This window comes from Silurus aristotelis (genome assembly GCF_946808225.1).
Source record: "Silurus aristotelis genome assembly, chromosome: 25".
Lineage (NCBI taxonomy): Eukaryota > Metazoa > Chordata > Actinopteri > Siluriformes > Siluridae > Silurus > Silurus aristotelis.
Window position 1 is genome coordinate 14427501 of NC_139598.1, and position 25152 is coordinate 14452652.

The 25152-nt window shown below is 37.3% G+C and overlaps 2 protein-coding genes across 2 annotated transcripts; both read right to left on the reverse strand.

Moving 5' to 3' along the window:
• Positions 1 to 626: 626 nt before the first annotated feature.
• LOC310719433 (uncharacterized protein) lies at positions 627 to 6316 on the reverse strand. Its single transcript, XM_083529135.1, has 14 exons — positions 6178 to 6316; positions 5844 to 5920; positions 4591 to 4663; positions 4069 to 4184; positions 3579 to 3604; positions 3344 to 3481; positions 3116 to 3225; positions 2616 to 2711; positions 2444 to 2527; positions 2195 to 2321; positions 2006 to 2111; positions 1751 to 1933; positions 1519 to 1593; positions 627 to 1429 (listed from the first exon to the last, which is right to left on the reverse strand). The coding sequence occupies exons 1-14, from the start codon at positions 6203 to 6205 to the stop codon at positions 1346 to 1348; spliced, it is 1323 nt and encodes a 440-aa protein (XP_083385261.1). The 5' UTR covers positions 6206 to 6316; the 3' UTR covers positions 627 to 1345.
• Positions 6317 to 8366: 2050 nt separating this feature from the next.
• rnf144b (ring finger protein 144B) lies at positions 8367 to 23460 on the reverse strand. The gene is made up of 8 exons (XM_083530036.1): positions 23242 to 23460; positions 17636 to 17848; positions 15992 to 16096; positions 15293 to 15353; positions 11009 to 11210; positions 10489 to 10633; positions 10304 to 10393; positions 8367 to 9086 (listed from the first exon to the last, which is right to left on the reverse strand). The coding sequence occupies exons 2-8, from the start codon at positions 17762 to 17764 to the stop codon at positions 8913 to 8915; spliced, it is 906 nt and encodes a 301-aa protein (XP_083386162.1). The 5' UTR covers positions 17765 to 17848; positions 23242 to 23460; the 3' UTR covers positions 8367 to 8912.
• Positions 23461 to 25152: the final 1692 nt, after the last annotated feature.

The window sequence follows — 25152 nt, forward strand, 5'->3', positions numbered from 1 at the left end:
AAATCTTATGATATATTTGAAATCCTTTCTTTGCATATCAAAGAAATTAATTTTAATTTTTAAGACATTTAATATTTAATTCTCCCTACCAGCTAGGTTTATAAACCTACTTGTTTTTTAGTTATTGCAAATCAGATTCAATCCATGCAAACAGGATGATAAAAAATACATTTAAAATATTAATAATAATGAATAATGGTGGGTTGTGATTTACACCACTGTAATATCATTGCTAATAAATGACATATCCCGTGACTACGCTTTATAGAACACACTTTGAAAACTGATGGTTTATATAATATTCTAACAAAACAAAAGGTTTTGGTGTCAAAACTCATGATCTCTGGGACACATCATTTTATTTCCTAATGTCACAATTAGAAAAAGTTACTTGTAGCATATTTATTGATGCAAGGAACTGAAATTTCAATGACATGACTCCAAATCTTTAATTTGGTTATATATTATAGTATATTCTCATATTGTAAGAACACAATGGACATTGTCCAAATGACAGTAATGTTTTACTGCATAATTTTCATTCATTTCTCAGTAACAGGGTTTAGAAAATCCTCAATATTGCCCAAAATCATAGCACAAGATAATAAAATATATGAACACTACAGTTAGTTAAAATCTCATTTTATTTTTCTCAGTCTATGATATTCCTTCAGATAATCCAGAAAGCACCATTTAATGCACGTTTAATAGTATAATTTACTATTATTATTACTTTTATTATTTATTAATATAGCTTTCTTCATTTCATTTCTGCTTTTCATGCCTGGATTCTCTCTTTAGTGCTTTCCTGCACCTTCTCCATCCTGTATTGTGCTGTATACAGACTGCCATTAACGATAACAATTATTATCGCACTATACCGCAACTGTTAAACGCATTAATATCACCGTCTGCATTATAACATTAAATCATATGAAAGATGAAACAAATTATTTCAAGAAACGTGATTACGACAAACAAGGAGAGTTTTTTGGGGGGAAATTTGAATTTAACATGCTGTTCTTTTCAGTGATTTTTCTCACATTGCAAATGGAGTTGTAAAATGCAGTACATCACGTATTTAAAATGGAAAATGACTGACGTATGACCGAAGTAAAGTAACTAAAGGATAAAAAATTCAATTTTAAAATTAACATCAGGATTTGCTGCTTGGTCACAATAATTCTTAAAATTGCTTTTATTCATTTAAATTTTATTGAACTTTCTTCTTTTGCAGTTATTATATTAGCTTGTACAAGTAAATGTACTTATTGAGGTTCTTCTGCATTCATAAACCCAGATTTATTTATTTATTATTTCACCTCACTTGAAAATGACCGGCTTCTCACAAATAATGATTAAAGACCGCTTCATATTGTTCTTGTTTCCCAGATTTTACTTCAGGCTCTCCGTTTTGCTTGATGAACTCCTGTGAATAAACACATACAGTACATCAGTAAAAGAATACAACCGCTATCTGATAGGACACATGATACCTGAGTGAAGAAGTGATAAAACCTCGAGGTCCTCTAGTGAGCAGCTGCACTCCTCCACCTTTCGTCCAAGTCCAACGCTAAAGCTTGTGTAGCGTTCCTACATCATACAGATCACATGTTATAGACTCTACATTAACAGGAGAATTCTTACACTTTACAACCATGAAACCAGCACCTGGCTATTATGGATCAGGTTGATACTTTTTACCAGCGGTAATAAAATAAACACCATTTACAGCAGTGACTATGATTACCCGAAGCATATTTTGCAAAATTCCTTCCTCAATCATCTTGGCTGCGTTTCTGAGGCCTCGAGCGAAAGCGTCCATGGCACCAATGTGAGCGATGAACAAATCCTCCAGCTCAGTCGACTCCCTCCGGACCTTGGCATCGAAATTTAAACCTCCAGGCTGCAGGCCGCCCTGCTCAATAACAACCTGAGGAATTTATTGGCACATAAATATGAGCTCGCAAAATTTCGAAAATTAAAAACGGATGTGTTAAGTCACCTTCATCACCAAGGTCGTATTTCTGATGTCCATGGGGAACTGATCTGTGTCCCAGCCCAAGTCAGGAGAGCCTGTGTTAGCATCCACAGAACCGAGCATACCAAACCTACACAATACACATACACACACAATGGTTTAAACCAACACACTGCATCAATACATTAAACAAATCACACTGAAGTGTCATACACAGAGGCCATGATGATGTCGTGTTCGTAAGAATGTCCAGCCAGGGTTGTGTGATTGGGCTCAATATTTAGTTTAAAGTCTTTGTCCAGTCCAAAGTGCTTAAGAAAGCCAATAACGCTCATCGCATCTGCAGAAAAAATCATTAATACTCATTCATGTAATATTCAGCAATTGATTTTTAACAGTATTTTAAATAGTATTTGACTTGAATTATCTTGAGCAGTCAACTTACTGTTTTAAAACGCTTACCGTAGTCGTATTGGTGCTTGCATGGTTCCTTAGGCTTGGGCTCGATGAGAAACTGGCATTTTAAGCCGATCTTCTCTTTATAAGCTACAATTAAATGAAATGAATGGTAGTTCATTTCTGGGTTACGAAACATACAACAGCAATTGAAAAATAATCTGAATGAACGTCGTACCCAACGCCATTTTGAAAAAGTTGGCCATGTGCTTGAGTTCAGTCGCAACATCTGTGTTGAGTGCAGACACGAAGCCTTCACGACCTCCCCAGAACACTGTGGAAAGACGAGGAAACAAGAAGTCAATCAACATCACCATTACGAGATGAGTGTCAGGGCCGGGACTTAAACTCGGGTCAGCAAAGTGAGAGTCAGGCATGTTATTCTGAGAAAGGCAAAAAGTCTGCCCTTGAAACATTAAATACCAAGGAAATAAGGAACTTCAATAAATTAAGGAAAAAAGGACACTGGTGGGAGTAATGGCACAATTAAAATAAAGGGGTCTATAACATGGATTATAAAGCACTCAGTTCCTCCACCATGTTATTCACTGATTTGTCCTAAAGCATATTATTCTGTAACTACATTTAATCTAACAGGAAAGTATCCAGTCAGGAGATTAAAACTCTGGAGTGTCATGAGATTTGAAATGATGTACTGTATATAATTAAAAGTCTTACCAAAGTTTTCAGCCTGCAGTTTCTTGGCAATCTCTAGACCGTTCTTCACCTGAGCTCCAGCAAAGGCGAAAACATGGCAATCTGGATTACTTGCAGCTCCATTCATATATCTATATAAGTACAAAGCACATGCTTTAATGTTGTTTTTATGGAACTGAGAGGAAAACACTGATGTGTTGCATGGAAAAGTAACAATAATGAGGTATATGAGGTGTTTTAGAGACTGGCCTGGGATGAGCAAACAGGTTGCAGGTGACCCACAACACTTTCACTCCAGTCTGCTTCTGAAGTTCTAGTGCCAGGTCTGTTATTTCATCCAGGTTTCTGTTGGACTCCTCCATCGTTTTTCCTTCAGGGGCCATGTCCCTGACATAATAGGATTAAAAAAAATCAACTTAATAAACATTAAATAACATTTAATAATGGTTCCTGTACAGCTGTAATGTGCAAATCCAATACACACCTGTCATGAAACGTGTAGTACTTCACCTAGAAAGACAGTGAGCAGTATAATCACAGGTCTTTCAGCTGATTATATTGTATATGGTTAGCAGATGATATATTAATATGTTCTATATGGATGGAAAAATAGCTGCTGTCTCACAGCTCCAGGGTCCCAATGTCTGATTACTCTCCATGTGGGGTCACATGTTTACACTCGGTCAGTGTGGGATTCCTCCCGGTTCCTGGGTTTCCCCCTAAGCACCAAACAACGTTTTGGTGAGATTATTGGACCCTACATGTGAATGAGTAAACAAGTCTCCTAGTCATGCTTTTGAGAGGTACGAGGAAGCCAGAGAACCCAGAGGAAACCAACACGAACATGGAGAACACATAATGGAGACTTACAGATGTAAGTCTTGGTGATGTTTTGGACACAGGATTTTGGTTCTTGTTGTATAAATCTAATAAACAAACTGGACATGCTTTTTAACAAACAATTATTTTTGTACACCAAGTTTGGTGAAGAACTCGAATGCGGCTCTGAGTCTTTTCTTGGCGATCTCCATGTGGTCTCCTCCTTCATTCCAAGGCCTGTGCAGAGTTGCAGATCCAAACGGGTCAGCACCTAACAGAAAGGTGGAAAATTTATTTTGGCTTGGAATTTGATGATCTTATTAAAATGTGTGCATGTGTGAGACTGCATGACTCTTCTGCTCAGCTTAATGTTCTATTTTGCTCCGTGTTTATGACTGGAAACGCACTCCGTAGATTTATCCTAGCGCTACCAGTGCCGGTTTCAAAAGGTCAGAAAGGTCCAAACAGATCCAGCTCTCGCCCCCGCCTGATTAGACACACGTCTGTAAAGCTGGGCAGCTGTGTTATGCATCTCGAGTGTTGTTAATGGTGCTTGATGCTTGCTCATTAGAAAACGTTTTGGCCTCTTAACTGCCGAACGTCTATTGAAGGAGACGCAGGCTATAATAATCACAGCATGTTGAAAGGCTTTGTGTGTGCCAATGTGGCTGTCTTACCAGTTCCACAAAACGAGTGCCAGTAACACACAGAGAATCGGAGCCAATCCTCCATCGACTTGCCAAGCAAAATCTGCAAAAAAATCAGGTTTTAAATATCATTCGAGTTGGAGATATAACCGATCTGTCAGTGATCTGCTGCTCTTCTTGCACTATATAGGTTTATGCATGGAAATAATCCAATTTATTGTTATATTTTAAATTATAAAGCACACAAGAGACATCACCAGAGGATTTTTTCCCCTAATGGTTGATGAGTAAAAGAAGAAAATGACCCCATCAGCAATTCTGTACAATTTATACTAAATAAATGTGTAAGCCTTAGTTCGTAAAGCTTCAGCCACTATTTCTGTGAAAGAGTTGTGACTATTAAGCGTTCGTCCGAGCTGCTGTCTTCTTGCGACCAACTCAAATTAGCCCAAATGAATAAAAGTTCTCGATGTAGAAAGCTTGTGTAGGGTTTTTTTTATTTTTTTTATCATTTGCCCATATTTAATTCTTGTCTATGCTTGTCATCATTCATTGTAGACTTCTCTGCTGTCACTCATTTGCCAGAAAAGATATTCGCAGTTATACTTCCCAAGTTGTTAAGATCAAAAGTCCTAAGAAACCTGAATTGACAAAACGACATCGGGTGGAGCTGGATATTTGAAGATGCTGTGATTATCATTGTTAGTGATGAGGATGCAGGGCCCCTTGAGAAAGGCACTTAACCCTCAACTGCTTAGTTTTAAGTCGCTCTGGATAAATGCCATGAATGTAAATAATGAATAGACAAAATTTATTAAAAGAAGCACACCGGTATGAGATTTTGGAGACATGTTAAGAGAGATGTGATTGAGATGGATTGGTCATGTGCAGAGGAGAGACATGGGGTTTAGTCACTGTTATATATATATATATATATATATATATATATTACACACATAAATGTATTTGTTTATTAGGATACAAATATACGATATAATCAAACATATAATTCTGGTTTCCTAAAAAAATAAAAGAAAACATGGCAGGAAGTGTAGTGGAAACCCATCTGGAACTGGAAAGTTGTCCTTTATGCAGCACTGGTGCTTTTTCTACTAGTTGTGGAAATGGATTTAACTGGTATACACTGGATCAGTGAACATAAAAACTTCCTGTAAAACAAAACCCTGAACTCAACCTCCATGTGCCATTTAAATCTACAATGATGATCTGCTATAAATAGTTGATACATATGCTTTTTATATATTTTTATATAGTTCACTCACCTCTGATGCATTATAATGCTTAAAACACAGCACATCTCTCGCACTGGCATCAGGAACATAAGGTATCTTGGAAATACCTTTCAAATGATCAATAATCGATATTATTAGAAACAGGATTAAATAGATTACACGTTGTTTTTTTAAGATTAAATCTAGTGTTTTAGCCAAAGGCTCCAAACCACGTGACCTCCTGCTTAAATCAACTGCACACTTGACGGGCCTACATCTCAGAAGTTCTTTTCTTAGTCCTTCTTTATCATTTTACAGCTTTCATGCACTCCTGACATTACAAAGATGTTTATCCAACCTAAAGGTTACAATGGATTGAATTTACCTGGGAAGAATTCTGTCTTTTCCGACATGACAAGTTTCCAAAGCTGCGTCGTGTCGCTTCTATACAGGGAGCTGCATATAAAAACGCCCCCTGCAATATTACCAGTGGCCACCAGGTGTCGGAATAGACAAAGTCTTCAATCAGCCTTTTGACTGCAAAATTAACTTCTTACATACACACCATTTAATTGGGAACACAAGTACAAATGCTTATTTAGGGAATTTGGAATACTTAAGGACCCCAACAGTGGCAGATTCATCTCAACATTGGTGGGATTTGAACTCATGACCTTCTAATCAAAAGTCCAGCAACGTAACCACTGAGATACCACATTCCAGCTCCCACATCCTCCATTTATAGTTATTCAATCAGCCAAACGTCTATAATGTAATGCATCAAGAGCTTCAGCTGTGTTGTACATCAAACTGGACAGCTGAAGTGTAGAAAATGGTCTTTTTCCATTCTTCATTTTGGTTAAGACTGTGCCAGACTTAAGTTCTTGCATGACATAAATGGGGCCCAATTTGGCCTTTTGCTGTTTTACAAAAAAGCCTTTATTTATCACATATATGTTCATTACAATGCAGTGAAATCATTTCTTTGCATATCCCAGCTGGTTTGGAAGCTGAGGTCAGAGCACAGCGTCAGGAACGATTCAAGACCACTGACGCAGGAAGGATTATGGGCCTTTCTAATGGGCCCAATGGAGGCAGTTTGGCAGCACTTGGCTTAAAACCCCTAATCTTATGATCAGTAACCCAAAGCGTTAATCACTGAACCACCACTGCCCAACCCAGTGCAAGGCTTGATGTTTTGTTCATGCTTACAAAAGTAATTATACGTGATGTGATTATACGGTATACATGATTATACGTATACCATGTATACCGTATAATCACATCACGTATAATTACTTTTGTAAGCATGAACAAAACATCAAGCCTTGCACTGGGTTGATGTTTTGTTCATGCTTACAAAAGTAATTATACGTGATGTGATTATACGGTATACATGGTATACGTATAATCATGTATACCGTATAATCACATCACGTATAATTATACGGTATACATGATTATACGTATACCATGTGCGACACCGCTATGTAACTGCATATACTGCATACCCCTCTGGCATGATTCTTACAGGCTAATCAAAACAATCTGCCCATTTTCTCTCACCTGGAGTATCAATAATGCATCTCCATACACTGTATTGTCACTCACTGTATTATTTTCTGCACTATTCTGTATAAAGTCTAGAGACTGTTGCAGTATCTTGCATGCCAGTACATTGACCATGTGTAAAGGTGTTCCTAATGAAGGAGATAAGTGTATGTTTAGGTTAATTATTGTAAACATGTTTTCTTAAACTTATTGAGATGTATAGAATGGCCTGAGTACTGAGTACTTTATCCTGGTCAGTGTCACCATTGATTCTGCCCCTACTTCAGGAACATTGAGCATAAAATAATAATAATACTTATAAGATTTCAGTCCATCACAGGACACAGTGCTCATGTATTTTATGAGTTGCTTAGTAACTCCTAGTTTTATAACCACAAATGTCTGTAAAAGACTGTAGAAAGAACATCACTCATAATCTTACACTCCAGTGCTCATGTTAGTTCTCACTCTCCAGTGTTCTGTATTGTTTTAAAGACTATAATCATACTCTTGATGTCACCCAAATGAGGATGGGTTCCCCTTTTGAGTCTGGTTCCTCTCAAGGTTTCTTCCTCATAACATCTAAGGGAGTTTTTCCTTGCCACAGTCCTCATGGCTGCTCATCAGGGATTAATACACATCATTTACCTTAACTGTTTAACTCTGAAACGCTTGCTTTGAGACAATGTATGTTGTGAAAAGCACAACAGAAATAAACTTGATTTGACTTGACATCCATGCATGCATGCTCACACACACACTCTCACACACACACACTCTCACACACACACACACACACACTCTCTCTCTCACACACACACACACGCACACACACACACACACACACACACACCAAGAAGCAATAGAGATCCACTGGCACTATCATGTTTTTGGCATGTAGGAGGAAACCAGAGAACCCAGAGAAAACTGGTGCTTAGCCTTAGCTAACAAATCATATTAAAATATACCAATTATTACGGGTAATATTCAGCAGCTTTGCATCAGAAAAGTGTACGTCAGCAATCGGTACCTCATATTAATTTTATTGTTATGGAGTAATACAAAATATCCGATGCCAAAAAGTTAACAGAAAAATGTAAAAACACAGGACAGCATCCACATTCATACACACATTATATACACACATTAGAGCAGGTGAAAAAAGCACCCATCAGAACCTGTGGAGTGGAACCCAAAGGGAAATCAATCAGACCTATAGGACTTACTTTGTGTAGCATTTATGTATACTGGTTACAGTTAAAGCCCTGCCATCGTTTTCCTTAACCCCAATATGAAACACAACTTCCATGGCACGACAAGGACAGATATTTTGCATGGATTAGAAACAGGCCATGGATTCGTGTTCCTTTCTCGATGTTAGATATTTTTGCATAAATACAATGGAAGGCGAAAGAAAAACCACCAAACACCAGGCACTGGAGAAATGAGGCACTTTAGCGCCTGGCTAAACGACACAGGTTTTTGGCATGTAACAGAGCTACAGTACTGCAGATGGAGGACTGCAGGAAATACAGTACTGTATACGAGAGCGTTGGTATAGAGAACACATTACGCCACCAGATCCGTTGCCTTTGACTCTTTTGTTGGCTTTTTCTTCTTTTTCTTCTCGTTCCTCCTGTGCCAGGGTTTACACACACAGCACAGGATGCATGGAGATGCTAAAAGTAGCAGAGGAGATGTCACAACCACAATGATGCTCACGCCTACCAGGATGCCTGCCACCTACAAAACATCAAAATTTTGATCTATTTAAGAGCTAAGCTTTAAAATGTAACGTAGTCAAGAATAACCAGTTTAGAACCTACAATGAAATGAATACACCATGAACAAGCAGCATTATAAAACACAAAGCGAGGTCCTTGAAGTCATGTTTTTTTTCCAAGGTTCATTCAGAGGAACTCGTGTAAAAGCCCTGACTTCAACCGCACTGGACACCTTTGGGATTAACTTGAATGCTGACTGCAACTCAGACCATTACATTAAAACTATATTGACAAAAGTATTAGGACACCTGACCTTTCCTGCCATATGTGGTTCTTCTCCAAACTGTTACCACAAAGCTGGAGGCACACAATTGTATAGGATGCTGGAACTTAGAAACCCAAACCTGTTCCAGCATGGCAATGCTCCTGTGCAGAAAGCGAGCTCCATGAATATCTGGTTTGCAGAGGAAGATCTTGATTTTTCTGCTATAAAGCTCTGATCTAAACCCTACTGAACAACACTGGGATGAATTGGAACACTGACTGCACCACAGGCCTCCTCACCTCATCTACATCACTACTTGACTTTACTAATGCCATCATTTAATGAACACAAATGTCCACAAGCACACTCCAAAATCTAGTGGAACATCATCTCAGAAGAGAGCATGAATTTATAAGAGCAAATTGTGATTAAATTTGGAATCTGATGGATAATGGATAATTGTGTCATTTTTAGTTTGACTACTTGTGTATCACTCCTGAGTTCCAGCCTTCATATTTACTTGTATATATCTTGGGTCTTCCTAATGTCTCTTAATGCTCTTGTTTATATTCTTTGTGCTACAACTTTAATCACTGTCACCTCTAGAATATCACTTTTTCAAAAAAGAAATGTATAGAAAGGACACAGACATTTTGGAGTTTGTTTGGAGTTTTACCCACCAAATATTCTCACTAAATATTATATATTATATTATATTATATTATATTATATTATATTATATTATATTATATATATTCTCACGTTATATTATTGCTCTCATTTTTATCTAATAAACAATAAAATCTGTACTTTAAACTTTTTCTTCAATTATGCAATACAGTTAATATTATGGAATCTGAGATCCCCAATCTGCTCAATGCCTGCCTTGTTGCTACCAAATACATGCCCTGTAAATGTAAACAGAACTGGTGAAGCTGATCAACAGACCTCCATGTGCGGCTCAGACGTACCTGTGTCCTGTTCCACATGACAGATGCTCTGGAATGTCCTAACTTATTTCGGCAGGGACCTTTGTCATAGTGTCTCAGGAAAATGTCCCCCTGCAAAACAAAAGCAGGTTTGTGATGTTCATGATGTGTTTTTTTTTTTTTACATATTAAAACATCCTGGGTTAAATAGATGGTAGAGTGCTTACATCTAAATTCTGCAAGCAGTACCAGCAGAAAGTGTGTTTGCAGCTCTTGCACAACATTTGGGCGCAGCCCTGGTTGCGCTCGATGTACACTCCACACTTGGGACACTGTTTGATAACCGGGTCTGCGTCCACACTGGCCTGAGCACTGTACAGAACAGATGATTTGGTTTATAAAAATTTTTATAACAAGAAGAAAAATAAACAAGTAAATATATTGTATATTTAAAACCACCATTTAAATATTTAACAGTGTCAAATAAATAAATTAAACGAACATAAATAAGGACGTTTATATAATAGCTGCAGAAATGAGCAGCGCAGTTCAGGCTATGGGTGGAGCTAATTTACCTTTTCAAAATGTAAAAAGACAATGGAAAACTGGGTGGCTCAGTTCATTTCACTGTCTTCTACAGATTAAAAATCTGTATCCAAATACAGAATCAGCAAAATAACAAAGATGCGTTTGAGAAATCTAAAAAGGGTGGTTTGTTCTTTAATAAAGTACACTAGCGGCAGTAACCTGTCATTGGCAGGCAGCACCACTATAGGCTGGTGCTGTTGGCAGCTGTGTCCGTCCTCCCATAATTCTTTGCAGATGAAGCAAAAGACGCTGTGGCATGTTGGGCAGGGAACCGGTTTACTCTCAGTGCTAGGGTTCACAATGCATACTGCCTGACATTCCAGCACTGGGCACCAGGCCTTGCATGGGTCCAACTGAACACCTGAGAAAAAGAGAGAGAGAGAGAGAGAGAGAAGAGAGAGAGAGAGAGAGAGAGAGAGAGAGAGAGAGAGAGAGAGAGAGAGAGAGAGAGAGAGAGAGAGAGAGAGAGAGAGAGAGAGAGAGAGAGAGAGAGAGAGAGAGAGAGAGAGAGAGAGACAAAGTGTTTGTAAAAAAAAATGATTGAAAACATTTAAAGCTGAAACGGAGACCTCGTCACTAGGAATGCCAATAAATAGGGATAAACTGTGCAGGCTGAACAGATACTGCATTCTAAACACAGACAAATACAGATTTGAGTAGTATTTGAGTAGTATTCCTTTATTTACATATATTTATTCATGCCTGAAAGCTCCACATGGCATCTGGCTAAGACTAGAGGTTTGGATCCGGACAGAAATCCCCCAAAAAATGCAAGAAAAATAGTCACTAATGTGAAATGTTTAATTTTCGACACTTTCAAGTTCATGGCAGGCATGTGCTGAGTGCACAGCTGCACATCTCTGCTAGGGTTTCCAAAATATAATCGTCTGATTCAATCGAAAACATTAACATGTATGTTTACTGGGCATGTTTTTCATTTTTAAAGAACATTTTGTAGACGCAAAGCTCGGCACTTTTGAAGAAGAGCCCATTTCAGGCCCCAGCAAAGCTTAAACAGGGGGAAAATCCACATCCATTATTTAGTGTTTAAGTCTTGTATTTTAGGGTCAATATGTAAATAAGATGTTTACAGACTGTGATATATCTGAGCAAGTAAGAATTCATCTTATTAAATCGACTGACACAAATCTGTGTACCGAGAAAAAGCACAATATCTTAATTTTGAGGTAAATAAAATATTGGGTTTTTTTGCCCTTTTCTCTCCTATAATGCTTTGGACACCTCAGCAGTATTGAGTCCATTTTCATTTTTTAATATTATTATTATTATTATCATCATCTAATACTCTTTTTATGTTGGAAGTACTTTTGAGCATCACAAATTGCAGCTTTAAACAAAAAACAAAACAAAAATCAGACTAAGCTAAAAGCAAGTGAAGCACATAAAATGTTTTCCGCGTCAGCATGATTGAAGCTACACCTCTCTGTGTTTTTTTGGATGTCCTGACTCTGGAAATTACAAGTATTAGCTGTCCTTTCCAGTCTTTGCAGCTAATTCGAGTCTGCACTCTGTCTCAACAAAGATCCAGCATGTTTACAGAACCAGCGGTTTAGGCAACTGCCTCAGCTTTGCCATTGCAAATACGCTCATTGTCCTGTGCTCTCTGTGGTATTTTGCTAATTACATAATGCTCGGTATGACGTGTGAGCTAGCATACAAACAGCAACCACAGACACGGTCGGCCCAAAAGGTTTTATTCGGACAGAGAAGCTCGGTGTGTAGGACGGTCACTGGCATGCTAATGGTTTTAAAAAGAGCACTGTTTAAACTTGCCAATGCTAAAATATTCCATACAGAGAATATTATATTGTTGTAAATAGTTGAATAAGTTGAAAGTTAAAATAAATGTTGAGTATGCTGTGATCCTAGAAGAAGGGAGATGATAAATAAACTGGGATTTTTCTATTTCAGTAAATAATTCATGTTTTATTAATTCAATCATTCATTCATTCATGAACGAACCCAAGGCTTATCCCAGGATGGGGATAAACGCAGTCTAGATGTATTGTATTCTAATCTAGATGATCTCATTTCTACAAAGAAATGACTGCAGACAAGTCGCATTGACAGAAGATCTGATAAAGATCCTGGAAAGGCTAGACCTTGATCAGCACAATCTTCTTCCAATGAATGCAAGAAAAACAGTGAATGGTGTTGGACTGACTTTACCATACAAGATGAGGACACTGAGATTATACCCTTCTGTACACTTAGGTGACATGGTCAGGAAACACAGACAGGTTTATCAGAAGTGGGCTTTTCTACATGATGGTAGCAGCATAAATAAATAAATAAATATAAAGTTGTCAACAAGATTATCAGGAAGGTCGACTCAGTCCCGGGGCTCCGGCTGGACTCAGAGAAGATTAAGAGCTGTTTGAGAGAAGAATGCTGGCCAAAGTCTTTGTCATCAGCCCTGAACCCTCCCACAACTACTCTGAGTACAATAAGCTGCAGTCTCCTTCTGCCTTGATGCGGGAGTGAACAAACTATTTGTCCATGGCTGTACAAACTAAATTTTTGCATGGGGTTATAGCATGCAATGGACTGTACACCTAGATATCATGTACTTATAGCTTTTATACATATACTGTACACACATTAATATAAAATATATCTTTACAGTTTTTCTACATTTAAATACAACTGGACAGTTGTTTATTATTTAATTTATGTTTTAACTCGCTTCCGCTGTTGTATTGTCTTCTGTTTTACTATTTCAACTATTCTCTTTTGCCTGCTGATTTAACTTTGGAATTTGGGATTAATAAAGTGTTATCTTATCTAAATGTAGCGCACTATGCAACACACACTTTCACACACTTATTCACACCTAACTGCAAAACAACCTGCATGTTTTTAGGAGGTTTTTACAAAATAATGCCAGTAGATGAATTGGCTCCTCTACACTGCTAATAGGTGTGAATGTGTGTATGTATGGTGTTATTTGATGTCCAATCCTGGGTCAGTTGTCCTGGAATAGGGAACTGGATTCATTTAGACCTTGACCAGGCTAATGAATTAAATGAAAAAATATGAGTTAAAAGTTGACTCCTAATGTCTTAGACTCTGAAAGAGTTTTTGTTAGTTTTTTTGTTTTTTTTGTTAGTTAGCACAAGTGAATGTGCAGGTCTGTTTTTTTGACAAATCTTTCACTTTTTCACCTAAATATGGCTGGTTACTTGATTGGTTGAAAATGTTGTATTGTGATGTTGTAATAGTAATACAATCCAAAAACTATTATTGTTCAAGCCTGCACTTCTTTAGCTATTTTACACACACATATATATATATATATATATATATGAACTGTTCCTACACTGTTCCATTAAAACTCTACACTGTAAAATAGGAGCTAAAAGTCTGCACTTTACCATTTCAAGGTTATATAAATGATCCTAATATTTATTATTCCATGAATTGTTTGTTTCAATCCAATGCTGCAGATGAATGCTGATTACAGCATGCTTTTAAATTACTCTCTCTATACAAACAGCTCTAAAATTCTAGCTTTTTATTAATAATCACAATATGGCAAAACTGAATTATTACAATTATTGAATGAATGTTTCATTATATACAATCACAGTGTTTCAGATGTTGGACATTCTGAGGTGCTTATCTGCTCAGCAGTTATACAGCGTGCTTGTGTGATTTTCTGTAACATTCCTGTCATTTTTTCCCCTTAACCGAAGCTTGTGATCTGTATCTACATGAGTGCATTGCTCTGATGCTACTAGATGGACCGCCTGGATAATAGCATGAATGGTCAGGTGTAGAGGTGTTCCTATTATAATTATTGAGTGTAACACAATCCTGGATGACAAAGATGTTTAAATGCTCAGTGATATTATAGACGGTGGATATAAGTGAATATCTTCACGTACTGCAAGGATTTTTACTAACAAAAAAAGATCAATAAAAAAACCTGGATATTTTTAAATACATCTGTATAGAACTATAAATGGTGATAATGACATGATATCTTGTTATAGTTCAAATGGAGCACCAGCTGGCTAAGTGTGGAAAGTCTGTAACCTTGTGAGATTTCTTTATGTAAGACCAACAGGTGGATGGATTCAAGGGCTCTGTTACATTAGCCTACTTAGTATGCGCTTGGTGGATTGTTGGCTTGATCTCTTTTCCTCCCCCCCTACAAAACATACACTCAGACACTGCCAAGTAGAATTGAGAGGGTGAAGACTTTTGCCCCTGACTATACAGTTTGACAAAGTATGCAGGCTTTGGGCAGTTTCTATGGTCTGCTGTGCAATAAACAAGGTACACACACACACACACACACACACACACACACACACACACACACACACACACACACACACACACACACACACACACACACACACACACACACACACACACACACACACACACACACACACACACACACACAGCACATACCTCTTTCAAATTTGAGCCGCTGATAGAACTTGACTTGATCACTCGAGGCAAACGAGGCAATCTGTGTGCACAAGGAAACGAAGAAGATAACTAGAGGGTAACTATAGCAGCATAATTCTGCAGCTGAAAAACAAACTCTTGAGTTACACAAGGCTTAGCGAAGGAAAACACGACAACCCGAGGAGCTTTGAGTGTTGCCAAAAAATAAGCATACGACAGAAACAGGGTGAGATATTGAACGCACACACCCTATGTTTGATAAATGATTAAATGTAATTAAACATTTACACAAAGCTTAAAATATCAAATTATACCAATGTAGATCAATATAGACATAGTTTATTGTTCAGCACATACAATAGCAATAACTCACCTGTAAGATTTCAGACAAAAAGAATTTGTCATTTATGTTAAAAAAAAAAAAAAAAATCTATGGTACTTGTAGTTTGTGTGCATGGATATCAAATATCCTCATTAATATGGAATAAATCCAAACTCGTGGCAACACTTGGCTGGTTATTATGTGTAATTTTTTATTTTGTTTTTTTGAGAATTTTGATTAAAAAGAAGAGCATAAAGCTGTAGGATTTTAAGGTTCAGGTTAGATTTTGGTGTAGCATAGAATTAAACTGTTGCCTATTTCCATGAAACTTCTTCATAGGGTTAATAAGACAAGTTTGTATGTTTGTGTGGACGTACCTGAGAATCCAACAGAGCTCCAGGGTGCTTGCAGGCCACATCAGGGCAGGTGATGGGGGTTCCAGCCCCGTCTTTTATGGCCAACTGCACATACTGACGTAAGCACTGTTAATCAGAACACAAAACACGCTGCTCACGCTGCCGTCTCTCAAATGACACGACGCTTCCGTCTCGTTTTGATTGAGGTGATAACGACTAGAAGGGAATGGACCGCCCCAAAACACTTTTTATCACATTATCCTAACGAAGCATCCATGCTAGTTGACGCCTTTTAGTGTCAACAATCAGTGTAACTGGTTTGGAGTGCTGGAATGTCAGGTTAGAGTTTAGCATCAAATATAGTATAAGTAAAGGGTAAGAGAGACATGCAAATGTTTTATTTAACCTTAAAGCCGATTCAGGAGTGAATCATCTTGATGCTCATTTGAAATATATTTGTAGAGAAAATAAAGATATAAGAGATATATAAATATAGAGAGCCTGTATTTTAATATATTTTAATGAGTTCAGACATTTTGGAAAGCTGGAAAAACAATAATAAGAACCATTATAATTATTAGTTTAACCCTTTGACATAAATGACTTATACAGGGGTCAATTCCCCAAATGGACATTATGAATCTTCTGCCTTTGGACTCTTCATGCTTCTAAATCCGTATTAAGTAATGTACAGTCTATATTTAATACCCACATCAGTGTAATATACTTCTATATTGTTCAGTGTGAAAGCAAGTTTGTCTGTATGACTGTATTAGATAACAAATAGAACCGTTGGGGTGTGCTGTTATAGGAAAATAATTAGTACATCCCAAAGGGCTTGTACCACAGCCATTTGCCAAAACAAACAATTTCTTATTTATTATAGACGCACCTTATACTTGTTCTACTTATTATATGCTTATAATTACATTTAATGCTGTGCAGCATTCATTATATAACAAATATAAAGCCAGTCAGTCAACAGTTTTAATAAGACCAAAATGTAGTTACTAAGAAAAGAAAAAGAAAAAAAATCGCAAAACTGGACATCCTGGAGGTCAGAATATTTAAAGCAACAGATTTATTTCTAGATTTTACAAAGTACTAACACTGGAGATGTTATCCATGAATGTTAATTAAACATCTGCTTTATTAGAAACCTTCACCTCTCTCTCTCTCTCTCTCTCTCTCTATCTCTATCTATCTATCTATCTATCTATCTATCTATCTATCTATCTATCTATCTATCTATCTATCTCTCAGTGGGTCCTGCAGCCAGAACTATATTCAGATCTACCGTTTCATGAAATCCATCCATTCGAATCAGATTAATCTTATTTTATAAAATTAATCTTAATTGCTCAGAAGAGAGGGGCTTTATTTTTTCATAGTTTAAAGTTACAGGTTGCCCCATGTGTTGCCTTACGTAAAAAATATTCGTTAAAGCTTAACTGTGTAATGTTCATGAAGGATTTTGGATCATTTTCAAATCAAAATCAAATTAAATTTTTAATTGGCATCTTGTTATGTTAAAGGCCCTTCACGTGACCAGGTGCTTTGAGTGACAACTTAAATTTGCTCACAAAATTTGCTCACATTTGTATTCAGTCCAAACTATTTTTCCCACTGGCAAATTTGAGGATGTTTAAGGAAACTTGTACTCACCTGGGTACAAAACACGCAGTCACATGAGCGCAACCTGGTCGTCTCTGGTGCAGGGCAGTCACTCAAACACAGCTTGCAATAAATCGTGGCTTCTGCTTTCTCAATGGAGGAATCAGAGACGTCGGCCATGCTGCCGCTGCTGCTGCTGCTGCTGGTGCTGTTGTAGTTCAGTCTCTCAGGTTGAGAACTAATGGAATGATGTCCTCCATTTTCCTGAAGAACACAGGATGAGAAGTGTTAATGAATAAAGTCTTTCTTGTATTTCAACAGCTGTCATTTGGCTTCTTTCACTGACATTTGGACTATGGTTAAAGTTTATGCCATTTAAATACTTTCTAACAATGGTGCCTATTCAATTAAGCCCTTAATTCATCTCTAATTAAGCAGATCAATGCAGCAGAGCTTTAGTCCTTTCGTCTACCTAGCTCTCTCATCTCCTCATCTCCTCATCTGTACACTTTGCTAAAACATAACTTAATTCCACCATCAATGCAATCAAGCTTATCAGCTCTTAGATGATGAACTAGCCAAGCAGACTCTTGGCCTCGAACTCTGTGACTTTGAATCACTTATTTGTGCATGAGAAAAGAAAATTTGTGTTTCAGTTTGATCATTAGCATTTATGATTAAAATTAAACACCATTGTAATTCAGATTAAACACCATTTTAATTGTACTAGATATGGAAAATGACGTTACTGTTCTTATATGCAATATTGCTTTTAAACCAATACTGCTCAATCGTTATATAATATTTCATATCTCATGCAGTAAAATAAGTGTTATTGACCGACACAAAACTGTATGAGTCAGAGCTCTGTAATAAGCTCATTTGACTTACTGACAATGACAATAAGGATAAGTAATAAGTGATAGATAGATAGATAGATAGATAGATAGATAGATAGATAGATAGATAGATAGATAGATAGATAGATAGATAGACAGACAGACAGACAGACAGACAGACAGACAGACAGACAGACAGACAGACAGACAGACAGAGACAGACAGACAGAGACAGACAGACAGACAGACAGACAGACAGACAGACAGACAGACAGACAGACAGACAGACAGACAGACAGACAGACAGACAGACAGACAGAGGCTGATTCAGCAGTATTAAAAAGTATACTATGTACAATATGTAAACTATTTACAACTTTTTTTACGTTCTTTTCCATATAAAACATATATGGAAAATAATTATATTCTTGTTTTGTGTATTTTTTCAGTAAACTCCAAATTGCCATAGCTATAGATGCAACTAAAATTAATTTAGTAGGTGACATTTACGGGCGTAAGGAACGTAAGTCCGCAAAAAATAGCCAATTGTTCTCAAGTGTTAATGTTTAGCAATAGATTAAATTAATAAGGAGAAGAGTAACCATGACTAACTATACATCATTCTAAAGCTCTAAGTCTCAAGCAGCGATTTCAGATCACTGTTTATCAATGGAAAACATATAACGAATGTATTTGCTGAATGTGTGTAAGCAGTACACAACAACAACATGCAAAAAAAATTTTCCTTCCTATCTAACAATCTGAATGATGAAATAAGTAATGTTGATAAAACAAATAACTGTAGCCCACACACATAGCAGGCCAGAATTCCCTCATGACCATCATATGGCTGTTTTGCACCTTTTCTGAAAACCTTGAGGAGGTTCTGAGAAAGAAAGTAAACACTAGAAAAAAGCTGTTTACACAACGATGGTCAGCATATCAGAAAGAACATTAGGAGAATTCTCCGGATACAAACTTGTACTTCTGCTACAAAAGAGGAACCGATTAAACAAAACCTAATACAGAGAAGATAACATTTTTAAAGTGAAGGAAGTTAAACAGTCGGCCTTTAAAACGGCCCTTGATGCCACACAATGATAGTCACTCTCAAAGTTATGAAAGACTGAGGAAAACTCTACCCCGAAACAAATACATTATATTTCTATCAAAATGTCTGTGATGTCTAAGCAGTTCCTGTGCTAATTTGTTGATTTCATGGTGTTTAGTTAGTAGTTGGGTGTAAACATACTCAAATATAACAAATTACTATATAATCTCATAAAGCAAAAAGAACAATTATTCTTTCTCTCTTTTTTTTTACTAGTGATATTCAACATCATTTTAATAAGAAATTTAGCCACTGAACTATTAGTGGAGGCAACAAATGTTTGACTCAAAGTCCCTTGCTGCTTCACGACATAGAATATCATTTGAGGTAGTTACTGAAAAAATATAGGTGTATTTGAACAGATGTGAACCGATTAAATGATTAATGCGCTGCCGCATTACCAATAACATTTAGGTTAAGATGAGGAAAGGGCTAAACCCTATTGGCACCGCTGTCAGCAGGTATACCAGGTTAGCTATTAACTGTCAAAAAAAGACATTGTTGACTGTAACGAAAGTAAATTATGTGTATCTTGGACAGGTTTATCCGGAGAAACAGTAAAGAAGGTGGTGTTTGGTCCTGTGTCTCGTCCCTGTTCACTGCCTGGAAACTATGCCATAGCAGTGATAGCAATGGGTAGCATAATGCCATAGTATAGAATAAATCTTGGCTATATGGTTAATCCTTAACATACAAGGATAGATGATATATGTTATACTGCAAAATATCTCGATCAGACCTAACCATGCAAGTGACACCTAACATCAAGTACATCAACACAACCAATCATTTATATTGAAATAATATAATATAATATCTTCATCTTTCGGCTGCTCCTGTTAGGGGGCGCCACATCAGATCATCCGTCTCCATACCACCCTGTCATCTACATCTGCCTCTTTCAAACCAACTACCTGCATGTCTTCCCTCACCACATCCATAAACCTCCTCTTTGGCCTTCCTCTTTTTCTCCTTCCTGGTGGCTCCATCCTCAGCATTCTCCTACTGATATACCCCATGTCCCTCCTCTGCACACAAACCATCTCAATCTCGCCTCTCTCACTTGTCCCCAAAATGCCCTACATGCGCTGTCCCTCTAATAAACTCATTTCTAACCTTGTCCATCGTCGTCACTCCCAACGAAAACCTCAACATCTTTAGCTCTGCTCCCTCCAGCTCCACCTCCTCTCTTTAACTCAATGTCACTGTCTCTAAACCATACAACAACTCAGATCTCACCACAGTCCTATAAACTTTCCCTTTCACTCTTGCAGATACTCTTCTATCACAAATCACTTCTGCTATCACTCTTCTCCACCCACTCCCCCCTGCCTGCACTCATTTCTTCACTTCTCTACTTCTACTCTCACCACAAATCATCAAACCCATCAAACATTTGCAATATTGCATCTGTAATGCATCTTCTCTAACACACTCTCCTCACTAGTCAACACACTTTCATCTCATCCTTTACGCCTTCTCTTCTTCTTCACCTTCAAAACCATCCTACAGACCACCATCCGATGCTGTCTAGCTACACTGTCCCCTGCCAACACCTTACAGTCTCCAATCTTCTTCGGTTTGCATGTCCTACATAGAACATAGTCCACCTGTGTGCATCTTTCTCCACTCTCCTTATTAAAATAAGTATCACCACTGCCATTTCCATCCTTTAAGCAAAATCTACCACCATCTGCCTTTCCACATTCCTCTCCTTAAAGCCATACCTACCCATCACCTCCTTATCACCTCGTTTCCCTTCACCTACATATCTATTGAAATTTGCCCCAAACACTATTCTTGTTTCCTGGGTACACCTTTTACCACTTCATCTAACTCACTAAATAAAAAAATGTTAATAAAAACACGACACACATTTAATTATGAAGTTTTTACATTACTTAGATATAAAATAAAATAAAAAAAAACTCCACTGAAAATGTTTGATAAAAAAATAAAATATAAAAATTAGTTTTACTGATGCGCCAAGTCTCAAATCAAGCACCAAAAACCGCCAAGATGCTCATATCCGGCAATTAAAACCGTCCGTGTGGAAACACAATACACAATATGCAGATCTATACAGAGACACAATGACAATGTGGCCAACATTAACGGCCTTAAACACATTTATATCTCTGGTATTCACTCTCAGTAATAGAAGGATAAAATGCCACATAGTAAAGTTGCCTTTAGTGTTTTTATGTAAACACTTTGTCCCACACAAATATTTGCTAACACGACACTGAAAATGCCTTCAGGTCTGTTTACTAAAGATGTGCTACGGGTGTTGCTTTTAAACACATGACAAAGTCTGTAAACTACTAAAGTAACTAATCAACACAAAGGATTCAGCTGAGGACAAAGCTGAGAAAGCCTTAAGCACATTTTCACCTTATCACAAGCAACAAGGAAAGGTACTGTTTAATGCCTCTCCACAAACATTGTCTAGAAGAGCAGAAAAAGTTTCTCCATCAACTACATCCCATCTTAATCCAATGCAAATGCAATAAACAAGTTTTACTTTACAATGAGAAAAGACTATTATAGATTATTCTCACCCTTATTTATACCCTAATCCCTAAGTGCTTACTTGTACTTTTGCATGTTGGGGGTACCCTCAGTGCATAATATAATAATGCTGTTCTATTAAAATAACTAGAGCAAATATTTTTAGTTAAACCATCTCTACTACACAAGATGCATCATTAAGGGTAGCAATAAGGAACCATTTAGTACTCTTTTCTATTGAAAAAAGAATCTCCTAATGCTACTCTAGTTTGGGTGGATGATAAAGAATGGCACTGTGTATATTTATTGGGGGTGGTGGTCATTTTCTCCCAAGAAAGCTGCATGTAATGTACCTTTCCTAGACTCTTAAAACTATTATCAGTCCAAAACGTTACCTTTTCTAAATGTGCAATACTTTACTGTTCCTGTGAAGGATTTATTAAAAGGTACAATTCAACTGCCTGTAAATGCAACAAGGTAAGGTACTGTTTAGTTTCCTCCGTAGATATTTTCTAGGAGCACAGAAGAAGCTGTAACCCAATGCAAAAAATTAAGTTTTCTACTGCAGTAAGACTTTTCCACCCCCATTTATACAGTAAAGTGCCTAATTGTACTTTTGCTTGTTGGAGTGACCATTGGTGCAGTTTACATATAACAGGACCACATATTTGTGCCAGCTTTAAATGCATATATGTTATGCATGCCTACTACACAAGATGTACATCTAAGGGGGAGTACTGGGGGTACCGTTTAGTACCCTTTTCTGTTAAGAGGATCATTGTTGAAAGAGATAAATCCTAATGCCACTCGAGTTTGGGAGGATGATTATGAATGACACTGTATGAATTTAATGAGAGGGTGTGGGGGTGTTTTTATTATTAGCAAAATCGCATAATGGCAAAACCTTTATTATAGGCTACATGAATCAGCCTGGGACACACACACACACACACACACACACACACACGTGAAACGTCGTCAAGAGGCTTATTACATAAAAAAAATATACCGCAGTCAGAGCACGACGGCCCGAAATGTCCCTGGGGATGAGGACGACTGTAAAGATCGTGTATATGGAGGGACGAAACGCGCCGCTCGTGCAGAAGATCGCCGCAGTGATTTCCAGCACGGCGCGCGCTCACATGCGCACACACAAATATCACTTCATATTAGATGACACATCGCATATTACTCACTGCAGTTGGACCAGGTCCTGTCCTGTCCTCTCCTGTCCTGTCCTCTCCTATGCTGTCCTCTACTCTCCTGTCCTGTCCCGTCTCGTTCTGTCCTCCCAGGTCCTGTAAGAGACTCTTCTCTGCTCCGACGCCGAAAGGTGCGCTGCGTCTTCACGGATCTGCTCGCGCACCACTTCCGGCTTCTCCTCCTACCTCCTCCACCCCCCTCCTCCGAGCAGATTAAACAGTTTAAGGATTATTCATCCTGCTCAACAGCCTACTGAGAGTTATCCTATGGTTTCCTAACCAGCAAGTAATCATATTATTAATTCATTATTGCATAATATGAATAAAAAGTATGTGGACTCACAAATATATGTGGATCTTCCTCAAAAGTGTAGCCACAAACTCTGAAGTTCACAATTGTAACACAATGGCTTTATAAGATTATAACTCCTATTTACTGGAAAAAGAAAATGCTCCAGCATGACAATGCTCCTGTGCATCAAGAAACATGGACCTCCACAGAGCCCTGACCACAACAGGCCTTTCATACAAATCAGAACCTGAGGTTACTAAAGCTCCCATGGCTAAATAGGCATATTCCTGAACCCTAGCTATCTAGTGGAATGTCTTTCTGAAGACTGGGGGTCTAAATCTGGTATAAGACTGTGGGGAAAGTACATAAGAGACACTGATTAATGCATTACTGACTTTACTGCCAGTAATCATATATACACATTTTCTTATTTGTTGTACATACATTTGATATCTATCTATCTATCTATCTATCTATCTATCTATCTATCTATCTATCTATCTATCTATCTATCTATCTATCTATCTGTCTGTCTGTCTGTCTGTCTGTCTGTCTGTCTGCAAGGGTGTGATGATAAGGTGTCCTCAAATGTTCAGCTATATAGTGTATTATTATTATTATTATTATTATTATTATTATTATTATTATTATTATTATTATTATTATTATCATTATTGTGTTGTTGTTGTTGTTAGTAATAAGAAGAATATAAAATTATTAGTAATAATAATAAAAATTATTATTATGATTATTATCACATTAATAGCAAAGGGCTTATAGCAACCATGACCAAAATAAAGCAATAACTATAAATAAATGATTATTAATTGATTAATTAATAACTATTACTACTCCTTTTTTATTACTAATACACTCAGTGGTCACTTTATTAGGCCAGTGATTGTAGCTGTGTAATTAATACACCGCTTCCCTGTTTGAGGATATTTGAAAACCTTTACTACTCTGGCCATGAACAGAATTGGATCACTATACATCCCCCTCATAAACTACTAACAGAAATGGCAAATATTTGTATACGAGTAATGACATTTAGGTTCGTGATTAAAAGACTAATAAAAATGCAAAGGTTTAGAAATCGTTTCATCTCCTTTTATTTACATTTTGCTCCATTAAACCAATTTGTAGTTGTGTAAATTATTGGACCGTGTGACTGCGTTTCATGTTTCCCAAAGTTTGTCCTGGCCAGTCATTTTGAATCTGAGGGGGAAAAAACACTGGTGAACTGAGCAGCAGACATTGCATGGGTTAGTCAAGTAAAATAATGGCAGTTGATAATAGAAACAGCGTAAGTGTGGTTAAGAAAAAATAAAAACCAAAAGCAACATCAGTGACATCAGTGACATCACCCACATAATCCAGAGTGCAAGATTGAAAGTAGCACAATCTACAATTTCAATAAGACTTGGAGAGCAGAAACATCAAGGACATACCACAAAAATGTAAACAACTCATCAGCAGTAACAATCAGAGTATCAGATCAAAATAAATACAGAAGTGAGCCTCAAAAGCTGATACATGGTGGTGGTAGTGAAACATGGTGGTGGTATTGTCAAGGCTTGGTTAGCACAGTACTTCTGTAAAGGGTTCACTAA

Coding starts and splice junctions, on each gene's coding strand:
- LOC310719433 (XM_083529135.1), bottom strand. CDS start 6,205: ATGTCGGAAAAGACAGAATTCTTCCCAG. Junction 4,185..4,590: donor GCACTCGTTTTGTGGAACTG/GTAAGACAGCCA, acceptor CCTTTCTGTTAG/GTGCTGACCCGTTTGGATCT. Junction 2,322..2,443: donor CAAGCACCAATACGACTACG/GTAAGCGTTTTA, acceptor TTTTTTCTGCAG/ATGCGATGAGCGTTATTGGC.
- rnf144b (XM_083530036.1), bottom strand. CDS start 17,764: ATGGCCGACGTCTCTGATTCCTCCATTGAGAAAGCAGAAGCCACGATT. Junction 15,354..15,991: donor GAGCTCTGTTGGATTCTCAG/GTACGTCCACAC, acceptor TTGTGCACACAG/ATTGCCTCGTTTGCCTCGAG. Junction 9,087..10,303: donor TCATGTGGAACAGGACACAG/GTACGTCTGAGC, acceptor GATGTTTTGTAG/GTGGCAGGCATCCTGGTAGG.